General features: G+C 33.1%; 1 protein-coding gene and 1 long non-coding RNA gene across 5 annotated transcripts; both read left to right on the top strand.

The window, feature by feature from the left end:
* The first annotated feature begins 1,897 nt into the window (after positions 1 to 1,897).
* On the top strand, positions 1,898 to 4,378 carry LOC144998846 (uncharacterized). Of its 4 annotated transcripts, none has more exons than XR_013660456.1 (4): positions 1,899 to 2,349; positions 2,516 to 3,779; positions 3,868 to 3,926; positions 4,194 to 4,378. It is a non-coding gene; the product is annotated as an uncharacterized LOC144998846 (long non-coding RNA). The 4 variants fall into 4 exon arrangements; XR_013660455.1 differs by having other exon boundaries at positions 4,182 to 4,378; XR_013660454.1 differs by having other exon boundaries at positions 1,898 to 2,349; positions 2,516 to 3,926.
* Positions 4,379 to 6,195: 1,817 nt separating this feature from the next.
* On the top strand, positions 6,196 to 8,649 carry LOC145046211 (uncharacterized). Its single transcript, XM_078994508.1, has 4 exons — positions 6,196 to 6,762; positions 6,829 to 7,263; positions 7,342 to 7,811; positions 7,876 to 8,649. The coding sequence occupies exons 1-4, from the start codon at positions 6,196 to 6,198 to the stop codon at positions 8,525 to 8,527; spliced, it is 2,124 nt and encodes a 707-aa protein (XP_078850634.1). The 3' UTR covers positions 8,528 to 8,649.
* Positions 8,650 to 15,290: the final 6,641 nt, after the last annotated feature.

The following is a 15,290-nucleotide window of genomic DNA, read 5'->3' as shown; positions in this document are numbered from 1 at the left end:
TCTCACTATACTTTACCTTGAGTAGGTAAATAGAGTTATGTGATACAGTGCTTGTATGCTATATTTATATGTTATGTGTTGCGCTGAATTATTCTTTGTGATTTATGCTGTGCATGTTTACAGAGTTAGAACCTGAGGGTTCACAGAGTTTGGGTGCACGGACCCACAGAGTTATAGCATCGAGTGACTAATATGTGTTATATGTGGTATTTTGGGGAACTCAATAAGCTTTGTGCTTATAGTGTTTGGTGTTATTTGTTTCAGGTACTAGTGACGACCGTGGAAAGGCGCCGGCTTGATCAGTACACACGCATGAGATTTATGATTTTGAGATCTTGGGATTTTTGTATTACTTGGATTGAATGTTCAAATATGGTTGTTTTATGAATATTAAGTGAATTATATTTTATAAAATTTGAAAATTTTGTTTGAAATTTACGGTGTTACAAAAATAAAGTAGAAAAAAACTATTATATTGATATTTAAGGTAAAATAGATAAACCAGATAGAAAAAAAATTATACATGAGTTTAAATTATATAAAAGAAAAAGAAAAATTATAATTTCAACCAACTAATTGCTAATGAGTTATGTTATTTTGATTAAATTTTATGTATTATAAATTATAATGTAAATATGCTTTTTATTATTGTTATATATTAATATATATCGGGAACGGGTCCAGTGTCGGGGATTAGAGGTATCTCCGTCCCCATCCCCATCCCAATCCCCGGTCAACTCGGGAATTTCCCAGTATAAACGAGTGCGAGTTTCGAATTCCCCATCGGATATGAGTTTTTTTTACCATCCCTAGATGGGGACACGAGTTAAAAGTTACGCTCAGATACCACGTAAGCCAAGGTATTTTCCCAAAATGAATGATGTATTACTCAAGCGTATATATACAAGAAACAATGGGCCAAATATAGGCCAATCCAATACAACACTAACTATCCATTAAGACTAACTACGCATGGCTGAATACAACACAATATACACGTAGATACATATAGTCCGCTAACAAAATGATTTTAATACTATGATTAGTTTTATAAATGTGATATTTTTTAAATTTTATTGTAAGCACAATGAACGGACCTAAATGAAAGTCAAAAGTTTTGTTTAATTAACATCACTTGTTATTGAAGATATGTGAGTAGGCAATTACAAGGAAGAAACCTTGACCACAGAGTTTTAAATCATTGATTATTCATCCATGCCTTCATTTGTGGTTCAGATTTGTTGTTAGTTTTATTAAATAATGGAAGAATATATGTTTGCCCAAAAGGCACCAATATTGTCTCATTCTATCATTATTTAAAAGTCTATATTATATATTTAAGTAAATTATAGTTTTGGGTCATGAGGTTGATGTTTATCTGCAATTTTGGTACAAGTTGTGAAAAATTCATACATGTAGTTCCCGTTCTTTTAAATTTATTGCACGTATGTTTGTCGTTATGTCTAAACTTTTATAAGTTTGATTTCTAAATAAGAGATTTTGTGAAAAATACTAAAAAAATTCCACTTTCAATAATGACCTTCAATAATAACCAACGAGTGTGCAAAAATGCGCATAAAGGTTTTTGCAGACTCGCCTTAGATACTGCGAACTTATCATCAAAGTCATAGAGGTTTCAGATAAATATCCATCACAATAACAAAAAAAAGTTTTAAATTTGTTCAAAAGTTGAATTAAAATTGCAAATAAATGTCTATCAAGGTTTTAAAAATTTAAATAGATTATTATCTACAAAAACTAGACAATAATGAATAATCATTTCAATTCAAAGAGCTCGACACGCACGAATACTATCCACATATTGCCAAAAATTATGGCAATTTGCGTCCTCATTCGGGAATTCCATAAATGGAAATGTTTGGTGACTAGATATGATTGTGTTGGAATTAAACATGGACCTTATCCATTATCACTCCCACTCGACATTTCCCTACCCTACCCCTACACCTATCCCAACTAATATATTTACATCCCAATACCCTTTTCAAGATCATAACAAACAACCCCTATATACATCTCTTTCTAAGCATCAAGTTTTGTTCATAAGAATCAATCGGTGATAGTGAGGATACACAAATATTAGAAAAAAAAAATGAGATTTAGTTCAAGCGATGAGGAAAGTAGCCAATCTAGGCAAATTCAATGGATTCAAACAGAAGTTAGTATTACTAATCCTCAATATGATTTTGTCGAAAGTTGCGTAGAGATTTCATGTGATTCTTTAGAGACATTGTCAGCCATTGAAACGATTGATGACACTTCTTCGACGTCATCTCCCGATGGTCCACTGTATAGGTTATCCGAGCTTATGGCACAATTACCTATAAGGTGAGATATTGTTTTAGTATGCATGTTTCATTTAAAACGTTAACGAAATTTATAGTTTTCTATTGTTTAAAACGTTAACAAATTTTATAGTTTTCTATTATTTCAAGAAATTTTTGACATGGTAAAGTACAAGTTGTGAATCATAAGTTTCTTGAATCTTATGTAGGAGAGGTTTATCGAAGTACTATCAAGGGAAGTCCGAATCATTTGGATCACTTGCAAATTTAACGAGATTTGAAGATCTTGCAAAGAGGAGTCATAGATTTGGAAGGTCAACAAAATCATCGATTAGAAGTGGTCAAAGTCAAATACTAAATCCCAAGGGTAACATTGTCAAAAACAAAAGGAGTTCTTCATCTTTCATTGTAAAGAGTTCTCTGTTTTCTTCCTTTGAAGCTAACCTTCTCTAAGCTTTATATATATAGACTATAGTTAGAGAATATAAATGGGTTTTCCTATATACACTAACAAATTCGTGTGTAGTGTTATTGAGGCAAACTACCGAAACTATGAATTGATTAAAGATTGGTTTGCTTTTTCATGCGATTTTTGTGTTTTTATTACTTAAGATGTAATTTCAGGAATACAAATGTGTATAAACATACTTTAAAGAGTTCTTTTGTTATTTGCAAACTAGTTTATAGTGATAGAAAAAAGTCATCATATTTCTAGTAGTGTAGTGAAAAATTTGAAATTCAAAATATGTATCGGAGTAAATTACATGTTTGATCTTTTGAGTGTAGTGGTTTTTGTGGTTTTGATCTCAAAAAGTTTTGTCTTACAAATTTGTTCTTATTCTAATGATTTTGGTTACAAATTCAAATAAAGTGACTAAACATAAACTTTATATTATGATGACATGTTATTTATTTTAGAGTAAACTATAAATTTGGTCTCTATGATTTGCCAAAAACTATTGGATCAAAAACATTTTCAATTTGCTCTACCGATCCAAACGAGAAATATTTTTTTTGGTTTTGGTCCCAAACAATCAGAAGTAACATCCCTAAATCATGAGGTAAAAATTTCGATTTTAATTCAACCAAAACATTAATTATCTTTTAAGTCAACATTCAATACTCCTTTGCTAAATATTCAAAAATACTTTGTAAGAAAACAGTTATCAGAGTACAATTCCAAAATCAGCATACTGTGGATACATGGGTGGATGTGTTGCGATCAAACCGGACCCTTCCTTTTAAAACATAGGTGGATGGCTTTATAGGCCTAATCGGCTTGAGCTTTGTGGAACCTTTGGGTTTTCCGAGATTTGTTATTGGACTAGGAATTGTTGGGCTTTTGGGTAAGGTCACATGTGGTTGGGTCCAGTTTGGAAATTTGGGCCATTAATGGGCTTTTATGGATCTTACAGTTTTGGGCTTGATTGGTTTTGGGCTTGGGCCTTGGATATGAGTCTTGATAGGCCAAGGGTAAAATGGTTATTTTACCCCAAGGTTGGTTTATAAATCATGGTTTGGATTTCGGTTGCTAATTGAGTGTTGTTTTGGTAATTGTCAGTTTGGAAAATCGTCAGGGCAACATTTATGGATTTCATGCAGTGAGCTTTAATATTCGAGGTGAGTTTCCTCACTGTTGTATGGGTCGAAGACACCAATGCCGATCCAATTGGCTTATGTATTATAGGAAGACCTGGGGGTTAGCCCTTGGTATTATGTATTAAAGGCCAGGAGGCGGCTCCTGGCACACTGTATGCAAGACTAGAGTCTAAACTTTGGCAAATAATTAGTTATGCATTATTGTTTGTATGCTAGTTGTCTTTGTGATGCTTGCATGGAAGACCAGTAGGTGGCTTCTTACATTACGGTTTTCAGTTTTTGTTTCAGGTACTCCAGTTTCCAAATGAAAGAGTTCGGGACGATCACAACGCATACAGCCGTGTTTTCCGCATTACGCGATCTTTGGGATTGGACTCTGATTATTGTTTTATTTGAGATGCTTTTCAATGTTTTGAATGAGGTTACAATAGAGTTTTAGTTATATTGAAAATGAAATTTTTACCTTGGATTTTTGGGTCGTTATAGATGCTTATATAGTGGCCAACCCCTAAAATTAGGGTTTTCATTAACCATCGTGTACGCCCCGCGTACGCATCGGGAACCACCGATCATCCTCGAATGAGTACGTTAAGCGTACCACCGGGTACGCCCCACATACTCGCTTCATTACTTGTACACTAAGCGTACTTCGTTGTACGCCCGACGTCCAACTCAAGGGTCAAAATGGGACAATGTAAATATACAAGGTTAGAAGAACAACTTACCAGGACTTAAGCGTTACATCTATGAACCTTTTTTTATTGTTTTTCTAGCTCATTGCTAGATCTATTTTTAATATAAGGTTGAATGTTTGAATATATATATATATATATATATATATATATATATATATATATATATATATATATACACACACACACACACAAACACACACACGCGTGGTATGTTTTAAGGGATGTGCTAAGCACGACCCAAAAGAGTAGGGTATTTTTAAAATATAAATATGGAATGTTACATTGCGCGGGCAATGTCCTAATAAGTAAAAATAAAAATACAATGTTACACTAAGGGAAATAACAAAACTAATTTTATAATGGGTAAACAAAAGTTGTTTTGCTTGATTAGGTTTCTAAGATCTTGTCTTAGGCCAATAACAATAAATAGATTTATCAAAGTGAGATGAGATTTGGCACCGCCATGTAACCAATCCATATTTGATAAGAAAGTTTCGTAATGCACCTTATATGTTTAAAAGATTTGCAACCATCAAAATATATAAAATCTTATTTAGAGTCTATTTGAAGACTCATATTACTAATTAGAAAAGAGTTTATAAAGATAAATGATGTTGTACAATACGACTCCAATAAACTCATATCGATACATTAAAGGGATATTGTCACTCTGGCCCAACTATCTTTCGTATATTGGTTTAAATGGTCCCTCGTGACTATTTTTTGCTTTTAAAGGGCTTATACTTGTCATTTTATGGTTTAAAAGGTCACATTTCTAGATTTGAAGGGTGCAACCGGTCACACCCATCTGATTAGGACGTTTTATTATTCCACCTCAATGCCAACTAGATTAAATATGGCAGGTTATTGCAATGCCACGTGTTATGCACTAAATGAAACTTATATCCGTTTAAACCCTCTCAACTGTCCCTTTCATTTATTCTGCTACCATTTGCATTTGTATACTTTTTTCAAACCGTGATTGAGACAAATCCGTTTCTTAAACTCTTTCTCCCTGAAATCGGCCAACATAATCAATCCTATGGCTGTCTACATGAAGATAGATCTCCATTTTGTCGGAATTTTTTCGAGGTACCCTGCTATTTGTTACTCAGATGGTGCAGAACAAATGTTCGATGATTTCGATTTTGCTGGAATGGACAAGAACGAGTTTGTGGGGTTCATTCAAAGATTCGCTAATGAGGTATGCATCAATGTTTACTTTTTCATGCCCGATGTGGTGTTCCCTGATGGATTGAGGTTAATAGCTACTAATATGGACTATATGGACTTCATCGAAGTAGGATATGCTTCTGGTAGTGTTATTAATGTATACATGGACCATCTTGGTGTTAATGTACATCAATGGATCCTTGAGGAGGAAGGCAAAATATGCAGTTCATTAGATGAATTGTCTGATAGAATTAAAGTTGGTGAAGAAGTGCAAGGTGGTAAACATATGGATGATGGAATTGAAATTGAGGATCTGTTGGGTCATAGGCAAGGTGTTACGGAGGATTTGCAAAGCACTAGGGAAGAGTTGCAAGATGGGGAAGGTGATGACATTCATTGAAGTTGAGAATGATCAAGGTGATATGGAGGATCTGCAAGGTAGTACGGAGGACTGGCAAGGTAAGGAAGATGATGGCATTGACTTGGAAGTTGACAATGAACGTGATGAATGTATTCCTTTGAATAGGACAAAAGATGATGAGTTTTTGAGTAAACTGTGCCCAAATGACCAAGTTACCCCTAACAGTCCTCCTCATGAAGAGCTATATGAGCATGTAGTCGATGATGAAGTAATATCTAATGAGAAAGCTATTTATAATGACAATGTTCATTGGAAAAAACAGAAGCCTGTATTAGGTATGAGATTTGTGAATCCTAAACAACTGAAACACATGTTGTGTAACTATGCTGTTGCAAATGGTTATCAGTTATCCTACAAGAAAAATGATAGCAGGAGACTTTTAGCGAAATGTTGTTCCGGTGCTTGCAAGTTTAGACTGTGGGCATCTTGGATGAGTGAGGAAAAATCTTTCCAAATTAAGAGTCTCATAAATGAGCATAACTGTGCAAGAAACTTCAAATTAGGTTCAATTGTCAACTATGCTTGGACAGGTACCCATTACACCACCCAATTCTTACAGAAACAAAAAGTTAGTGTTAGGCTCCTTAGGGATGAGGTTAAAGAGAAATTTGGGATAGATGTAAGTATGGGATAGTGTATAAGAGCTAAGAAGTATGCAATTGAGTTGATTGAGGGAACATTAGTGGATCACTATGCAAAGCTATGGTCATATGGTGAGGAGATAAGAAGATCAAATCCTGGATCAACAGTCAAAATAGATGTCAATGCTATGCCAGATGATAAGACTTATTTTAGCAAGTTTTACATTTGTTTTGATGACCTCAAGCAAGGGTGGAGAGGGAGCTGCAGAAGAATTATAAATTTGGATGGGTGTTTCTTAAAGGGTTTATGTTCAGGAGAGCTAATTGTTGTTGTAGGAAGGGATGCTAATAATCACATATTCCTAATTGCATGGGCAGTTGTATGTGTAGAAAACAAAGAAAATTGGAAATGGTTCTTGGAAAATCTAAAAGATGACCTTCATCTAGAGGATGGTTTTGGTTTATCATTGATGTCAGATCAAAACAAGGTATGTCATATACTTACAACTTTTATATATTTCACAATTAAGTTACATGATGTTTAAAATATGACTACTATTATGTAGGGGTTGTTAGAGGCTGTTAAGGAAGTGCTTCCTATTGCTGAACATAGGCAATGTGCAAGGCATATTGTAGCCAACTTTAGGAAAAGATTTAGTGGTGTACACTATGAGAACATGTTTTGGAAGGCAAGCAAAGCATCCACTGAGCCTTTATTCAATGCTGCCATGAAGGAAATTCAAGTACTTAACCCTACAGCCTATGATTACCTTATGGAAACAAACCCAAAATCTTGGAGTAGAGCATTCTTTCAAGAAGGAAAGATGTGTGATGCAGTGGAAAATGGATTGTCTGAGAGCTTTAATAGTGTCATTAGGGATGCAAGGAAAAAGCCAATCATCACCATGTTAGAGGAGATCAGACTATATGTTATGGAGAGGCTGTACAATTTGAAGATGAAAGGTTGTTCATGGCCTGATTACAAACCCTGCCCATCAATAACACTCCTACTAAATAAATTGAAAAGAGCTCAAAGGTACTTTCTAGTCTTTACACTTTTAATATAAGTGACATACTAACTAATAAGGTGGGTTTAATAGGTATTGGCAGGTTTTACCAAGTGGTCTTAACCAATTTGAAACCAGAAACCTGGCAGAATCATATGCTGTTGACCTTGACAAGAAGACTTGTACTTGTAGAGTATGGCAACTTAATGGGTATGGTTGTGTGCACTCAGTAGCTACTATATCATATTTGAATAAAGATGTAGCCACTTATGTTGATCCAATTTTGTATGCTGCCTTCTACAAGAACACTTACAAATACCATATACATGGGATGAATGGTAGCAACATGTGGCCAGTTAGTGATTTCATACCACCCTTACCACCATTGAAAAGAACAATGCCAGGTAGACCAAAGGTTAATAGAAGAAGAGATGCATCAGAAAAGCTTCCAAGGCACACTGTGTCTAAGGCAGGTAAAATAATCTTGTGTAGTGTGTGTAGACAATCAGGGCATAACAAGGTTACTTGTCCCAAAGTTGAAAGGCCACATGTAGATAGGTCAAGGGTGCAAAGGAGCATGAAACTAAAGGTCAAGAAAAGGAAAACAGTTGACAAGGGTAAAGATGGTGAAGGAAGTAGTGGACCAACTAGAGATGGTGAAGGAAGGAGTGGACCAACTACAGGTTATGAAGGAAGGAGTGGACCAAAAATTGGTGGTAAAAGGAAAAATCTGAGAGGATCATAAAAAAGAAACTTGCAAAGAAGGTTAAGACCAAGGATGGGAAAGGTGAAACTAGTGCAAACCCGGTAGACCTTAATGAGTAGGTATAATTTGATGGTTTCCTATGGGTATGTTTGACAATGGTTTTATGTTGTACTTTTTTGTTTGGTTTGACATTTACTTGTTTGTGTAAAGTTAGTATGTTTACATTGACAATGGTTTGTAATATTATCATGCTTTGCTTCTTTAAGACTTTCGGATTCCTATTACTTTTCACCTAGCATGCAGTCAATTCCCATTATTTTCATGTGCTATTTGTGTGCTTAATGGACAAAAATGTGGTTGTGTTTGGTTGGATTTAAGTGTTATGTTTGGTATTGGGATGTAGTAGCTTATTAAGTTTGGAATTGGACAAGTTGTTATGTTTTAAATTTGTTGTGTTTGGTTGGATTTAAGTGTTAACTTTGTTTAATTTGATTGTTCATATTTCGTACATACAAAACACATCAAACCCCAAATATAACCACTTCAATTAAATAAAGTACATTACAGATTACCTAACAACTTAAAGGAAATAAAGTACATTACAAGTTTCAAAAGACATCAAAGTGCATTACAAGATGCATGACAAGACAATTGTTCTAACTGACCTTCATTACAACTTGTACATGATTAAACAGAAAAAAAAAATACCCAACTACATACTAGGTAAACCTTCAATTCAAAGACCTCAGCCTGAAGCTTTTTGTTGGACTTATACAACCCATTTATGATCAAACCTTCATTGTTGCACTCCATTTCATCAACCCAAGCTATAAAACCTGAACGAGCATCCTGATTCCAAGTATTTGCTTCAATTTACACATCTTAAAAAAGTAGGGTTAACATCAAAATGTGAATAACTGGTAAATTACCTTTTTCGGGCATGCATAAAAGGGCCTTCCTAGGTTATTGGTGGTATGAGATGTTCTTATTATAGCCTCAGCTCCACATCCACATTCAATGTTCTTCATTATGTACCTTCACAGTGAAGAGTATTTGAAGAAGAAAACAATGTGCTAGAATGAATGCAAGAAGGTATATATGAAGGAGCAGTGCATAAAAAAGACTATATTACCCCCACCATGTAAAAGACTATATTACCCCCACTATTGCACTTTCAACGAATCCGATTATCAAACTTAAGAACTAATTTAGATCAAAAACAATCGGCAAAGAACATCAGACATCTTTACAAAATGACTATCATTTTGATAGATCTTTCATTAATCATTCGATTTCACTTACAACATGCCTGTCATTAAGACATGACTTTTACATAGGGATATTTCACCACAATAAACAGAAATAAAAGATAAGAAATTAAGACACACGAACACTACATACTAATAACCTTCTTAACCATTAAGCACCTTAGCTGCAGATCAACCCATCACTAAAGCTTAACAAGGAAATGGAGCACAACAACCAGCAACAAGAGCATCCCCAACATCATGCCACCCAGAGCAACACCAACGACTTTAAACTTCTGATCATGATCATCTAGCTTGTGCTGGAGACTGATGTGGTTGATCCTGCAAACGATATAATCTTGTCCTAGCTGCACCTTCAACCTTTTCATTTCAGTTTGGTTTTCTGCAATCTTCGGACCACAATCACAGAAGATTGAGTGGAGCACATTGTAGTTGATGTCTTCACCAGAATTTATAGAGTTGGGTGAAGGTGGTGGAGCCGACATTGTTGCTTTTTAAGGGTTCTTCCACAAGATTGTTTGCCTGAAAATGGTAAACAAGTTTCAGATTTGTTTTACTTCAAGCCCCACATGCGTATGTCCCCTTATAATTCGAGACTTGTGCCTGGGACTCAATTGAATCGACAGTGAAAGGTTGTTGGGGTGTTGGTGGACATTAAAGGCGATAATTACTAATCTGCATGTGCCAGCTTATGGGTCATCGAGTCAACTCGGTATTGACTCAGTGAGTTACCTCATACGTATACATGGCAAGTGACGAGGCAGATGACGAGGCATGTTTACCTGCTAAAATAGGTAAGGTGACTTTCTCAATCGGTCATCAACAAGTTTAACCCCTTAAAACGCAAAAAATAGTCATGAAGGACCATTTAAACCATTATACGTAACTTTGTTGGGCTAGAGTGACAATAACCCATACATTAAATCCTCAAAGTACATATAATCCATGGAATGATATTAATTGATAAAGTAGACTCTAATAATACATACATACAGGTTCACTTAAAACCATATCACATTCAACACAATTCATGATATATACATTATACATATGCATTCCCTTCAAACCATTTCCCAATCCCCGTTCTCGATTCTTTCTTTAAGTTTAATCACATGCCAACCACCAACAATACATCATCTCTATCTATCAGAAAATGGATACATGTAATCTAACTCTGCAATTAGAAAACATGAAGTGGATTAGGCACTTCTTTTGTATGATCTAATATCACTAATATCCGAGAAGCAAACAAAATGTTTCATTTCAATTTATTGGAATAATAGTTGTTCGTTTTGAGTAATGGAATGGAACCCATGTTCCTGTTCAATTTTTTATTTGCATCAAATGTTAAATGCAAATATAGTTCATGAATAATATGTACCACAATCAATAAATATATATATATATATATATATATATATATATATATATATATATATATATATATATATATATATATATATATATATATATATATATATATATATATATATCACAATTTTTTCAATAGCCACAATCTGACATGATTCTTATACCTAAATTAATGATACACTTATTAATTCGTAGCAAAAAGCAAACCATCAACCATTAAGGGTTTTTTTTTTTTTTTTTTTTTTTTTTTTTTTTTTTTTTTTCCAATTATTTGAACTAGAACACGCTGGAAATAAATGCGATTGACTTTGCTACAAATACATATCAACTTTGCAGTTGAAAAACACTTAGATTTGCTTAGTTAACAAGCCAATATGAGGATAGAATATTTTAAAATTACATATGCTATAGAACTTGAGGTGAGATTCAAGTTGCACAAGATGCATCTCTTACTCTTTAAGGCAGTTGATGGACATATTTTTTGTTGGGTAAGGCTTTTTGCTTATTAAATTAATTCTAAGTTATAACTATAACTAAATAACTAAATAACTAATATACTCTTATCTCATTACATGATAAAAAGACAACAGTTTTAATTTAATATTAGTTTATTTGTGTATTCTTTTAGGTGTGTTAATGTACACCTTTTCCTTGAGGGGCAACCCCTCTTTGAACTATCTCAACTACTTGCATATAGGAAGGGGCAATCTGATCCTACTCAACTGAGGGCGTTATCATCAAATGCATAATGCATTAGATTGTTTATTGACACTTTTTAGAAGTGGTTTTTTGCATAAGAGAATACTTGTTGAAATGATCAAATGTTGTTATGTTATCCTAGCCAATGGGTAAGGAGGATGGTTGTGACTTTTATAACGACAAGTAGTGACATTTAAGTGCTTTTGATTCATGTGTTTCTCGTCCCACACTCCCACTTATACATCAACAAGAAGTTTTATGACATGGAAATGGCTGATACTGATATTGTAAGAAATCACAAACTCAAGCAGATTAAAAGAAAAGATTCTTAGATTAATCAGAATCTTTTGGTAAATTTTACAAAAGAAATTGCACACTAACCTATAAAATAAATCTAGCCTTAAATATCACCGTAACTCTCACATTCAAAACCTAATCGAACTATTACAAGTTTACAACAACATATAACATCATTACTATCTGATGAATACAAAGCCTATCAAGGTGAAGAAAGATCTCACAACAATGAACGATAGCTTGAGAGAATCTTAACTCAACTTCTGAGAGTGATGAAAGGGTTTAATCTTAACTGAAAGAGACGAATGAGTGAAATGACGACTGGGGAAGTTTTCTAACTTGAGAACAAGGTTTTGAAAACCGGACCGGAGACCAAACAAGTCGTCTTACTGGTTCGATGGTTCAAGTGATCCAACCGGTCGGACCGGTCTCTATAACCGGAAAACCGGATGAAGTCATAATTATATTTAATTATATAAAAATACAAAAAATGAAAAAAATAAATATTTTTTAAAATTTCCGGTTTTGACCGGTTCAACCGGACCGGTTTTTACCGGTTCAAACAAATACCAGTTTTTTGACATTTATGAATAAGATTCGGGACTGGTTCCCAGTTGAACCGGTCGAACCGGCCGGTCCGGTCCGGTTTTCAAAACATGGCTTGAGAAGTAAATATATATTTTCTGGAATTTATACTTTTCACCCTCAATCTTTTTAATAACATGATGCGCTACCCTTAATAACCACAACTGACAATAACTTCTTACACCTTTAGTTTTCTTCATTTTCGACTACAATTTAGTTAAGGCATTTAAAAATCAGATAGATAACAAAACAGCACAACAAATTTTCTACAAAATAAACTTGAATTCAGATCCATGCAGTAACCAACTAGAATAACAATCCATTTTCCAGGATTTCAAGAAATGCCCAAGGAAACTGATCAAGAAAAAGGAAAAAAAAAAGAGCTAAATGCACATTCAGAATAACCTTGCTAGCACATGGAGGCAAAAGAAGCTTAAAGAGGGTCGCCTAGGTCATCAGTTTATGCGGAAGCGTCCAAAATCGAACCCAACAGATAAGAAATCTTGCAAAAGTAAGACACCAAAGACCCAAGAGGTCCACGAAATAGTCCCACAGTGGAAACCAGAGCCACAACAAGGGTTGTAAGAAACCTAATATCCAACAAATAAACAACATTCGAACTATAATACCTTTAGTTCCAAACAAAACAGGTCAAATCAATACATTAATTACATACGTCTGGATTTCGACAATCAGAGAAGGTTAATCAGTAAGCGTTAGGCTCGTGTTAGAAAACAAGGAAACAACAATCGATTCAGCATGAGAAAAGAAGAATTGTAGATGCATAGCCTCAAGATTAGGTTCCACCTTGGTCATAAAGCAACCTCAATGGTATTAAGACCATCTGTTATAGCCCCAAGATTACGTTCTACCTTGGTCATAGAGCAGCGTCAATAGTATTAGGACCATCCCTAATAAGTCCTAATAACCACTTTAGTGGTCGGTGTCACATCATAATCACACACAATCACTAAAAGGTTGGTATACCCACCACTATAACCCTCTTATTTTTTGATTTTTATATATATATATATATATATATATATATATTATTGTAGAGAGATAGAGAAAGTTAGAGGGAGATAGAGAAAGAAATGTATTGCACGTTGGTTTCCATTGTTTGTACTACAATCCACCACTACCATTAGCTACCACTAAATAATGGGATTGTGTGCACCATAGTGGTTAGTGGTCACGTAGGCCATGAATGAGTTCGTCCTTGGTATACCAGATGGCCTAAGCAGGTTCGTTGTTGTTCTGTTGATTCCTGTCGTTGACATTGTTGTACGGCGAAGGTGCAATGCCAACACCTACCGTTCTTTCTTTTCTCTTGCTGAATCATGCTTTGTTACATATTGTTGTTGCCTTGTTTTTCACAAGAATTCTTTACAAAATATACCAGTTCAATTAATTTCTAAAGTTATATTTTCTAGGAAAAGATTGGAAACTATATTTTCTTAACATCCCCTCAATCTTGACACGGAAAATATCAAGCATATTTTGACATTATTATTCACCCTTGAATAGCTATGAAGAAAATGATTTATGAAAGTAATTATCTTTTTGTTTTGTTCACGTTTAGGCAACTTCATTGTTTTTGTATACATTCGACAATTTAACTTGTTAAATGTGTTCACAAAATTTCATTAGCTGGTGATAATTACGTGAACACATTTAACAAATTAAATGGTTAAATGTTTACAAAAAAGTTGTCTAAATGTGAACAATTTTTTTTTTACAAATTTCTTAAAACTTTTTATAATTTCTTACAACATTTTATGATATTTTTTTTCTTATAAGTTTTTCTAATGCAATGTTTTAAACTTTGCTTTTATATATATATATTTTATATTATTCATATAATTTTAATACAAGTGATTTTAAACCAAATATTTTATAAATATTTTAAATTTTCTTACAAGTTCTTAACATTGTTTATTTTACATTTTCATATAATTTTTTTTATAACTTTCATAAAATTATTTTTAAACATTCTATTACAACATTTTTAAAGTTTTTCACAGATTTAGTATGATAGTTTAATATTTTTTATAACATTTTAAAATACTTTCGTTAAATACTAGTTTAAAACGTTGTATTAAAAAAATTAAAAGTTTATAAATTTCTAATTAAAAAGTATTGAATAGTTGTATTAATTTTAAAAATATTTAAATTACATAGATTTTTTTTTTGTTTTTTTTATTTGCTAAGTAATATTTTCTTTTTATTTTTTTAAAAGACATTACATACTTATAATATTTAATTTATTTAATTTTATTGTTAAATACTATTTACTTTAAAAATATTTTGTATACTTAAAAACAAAAGAAAAAAATTATAAGAGACTATTATTTCACAAAACAAAAATATATTTATTCATTAAAAGTAAAGTTTAGAATTAATCAATATTTAATTAATATTTAGAAATTAATAATATTTTAAAAATAATGTTGGAAGAAAATAATACAAACAAATTTGAAAATAAAATCACTATTAAAAGGGGGAATATGACTTCTCAAAGTAATTAATTTTTCGTTTTGTTCATATTTAGACAATTTTTTTTGTACATATTTAATAATTTA

This window comes from Lactuca saligna, chromosome 5 (assembly GCF_052625555.1).
Source record: "Lactuca saligna cultivar CGN05327 chromosome 5, ASM5262555v1, whole genome shotgun sequence".
Taxonomy (NCBI): domain Eukaryota; kingdom Viridiplantae; phylum Streptophyta; class Magnoliopsida; order Asterales; family Asteraceae; genus Lactuca; species Lactuca saligna.
This window is presented reverse-complemented; position numbering and strand designations above follow the sequence as displayed.

Bases quoted from the DNA above. Each gene is read 5' to 3' on its own strand.
- LOC145046211 (XM_078994508.1), top strand. From the start codon at position 6,196: ATGGAGGATCTGCAAGGTAGTACGGAGGACTGGCAAGGTAAGGAAGAT. The intron at 7,264-7,341 runs GTATGTCATATA...ACTATTATGTAG, and splicing joins TGATGTCAGATCAAAACAAG to GGGTTGTTAGAGGCTGTTAA. The intron at 7,812-7,875 runs GTACTTTCTAGT...TGGGTTTAATAG, and splicing joins AAATTGAAAAGAGCTCAAAG to GTATTGGCAGGTTTTACCAA.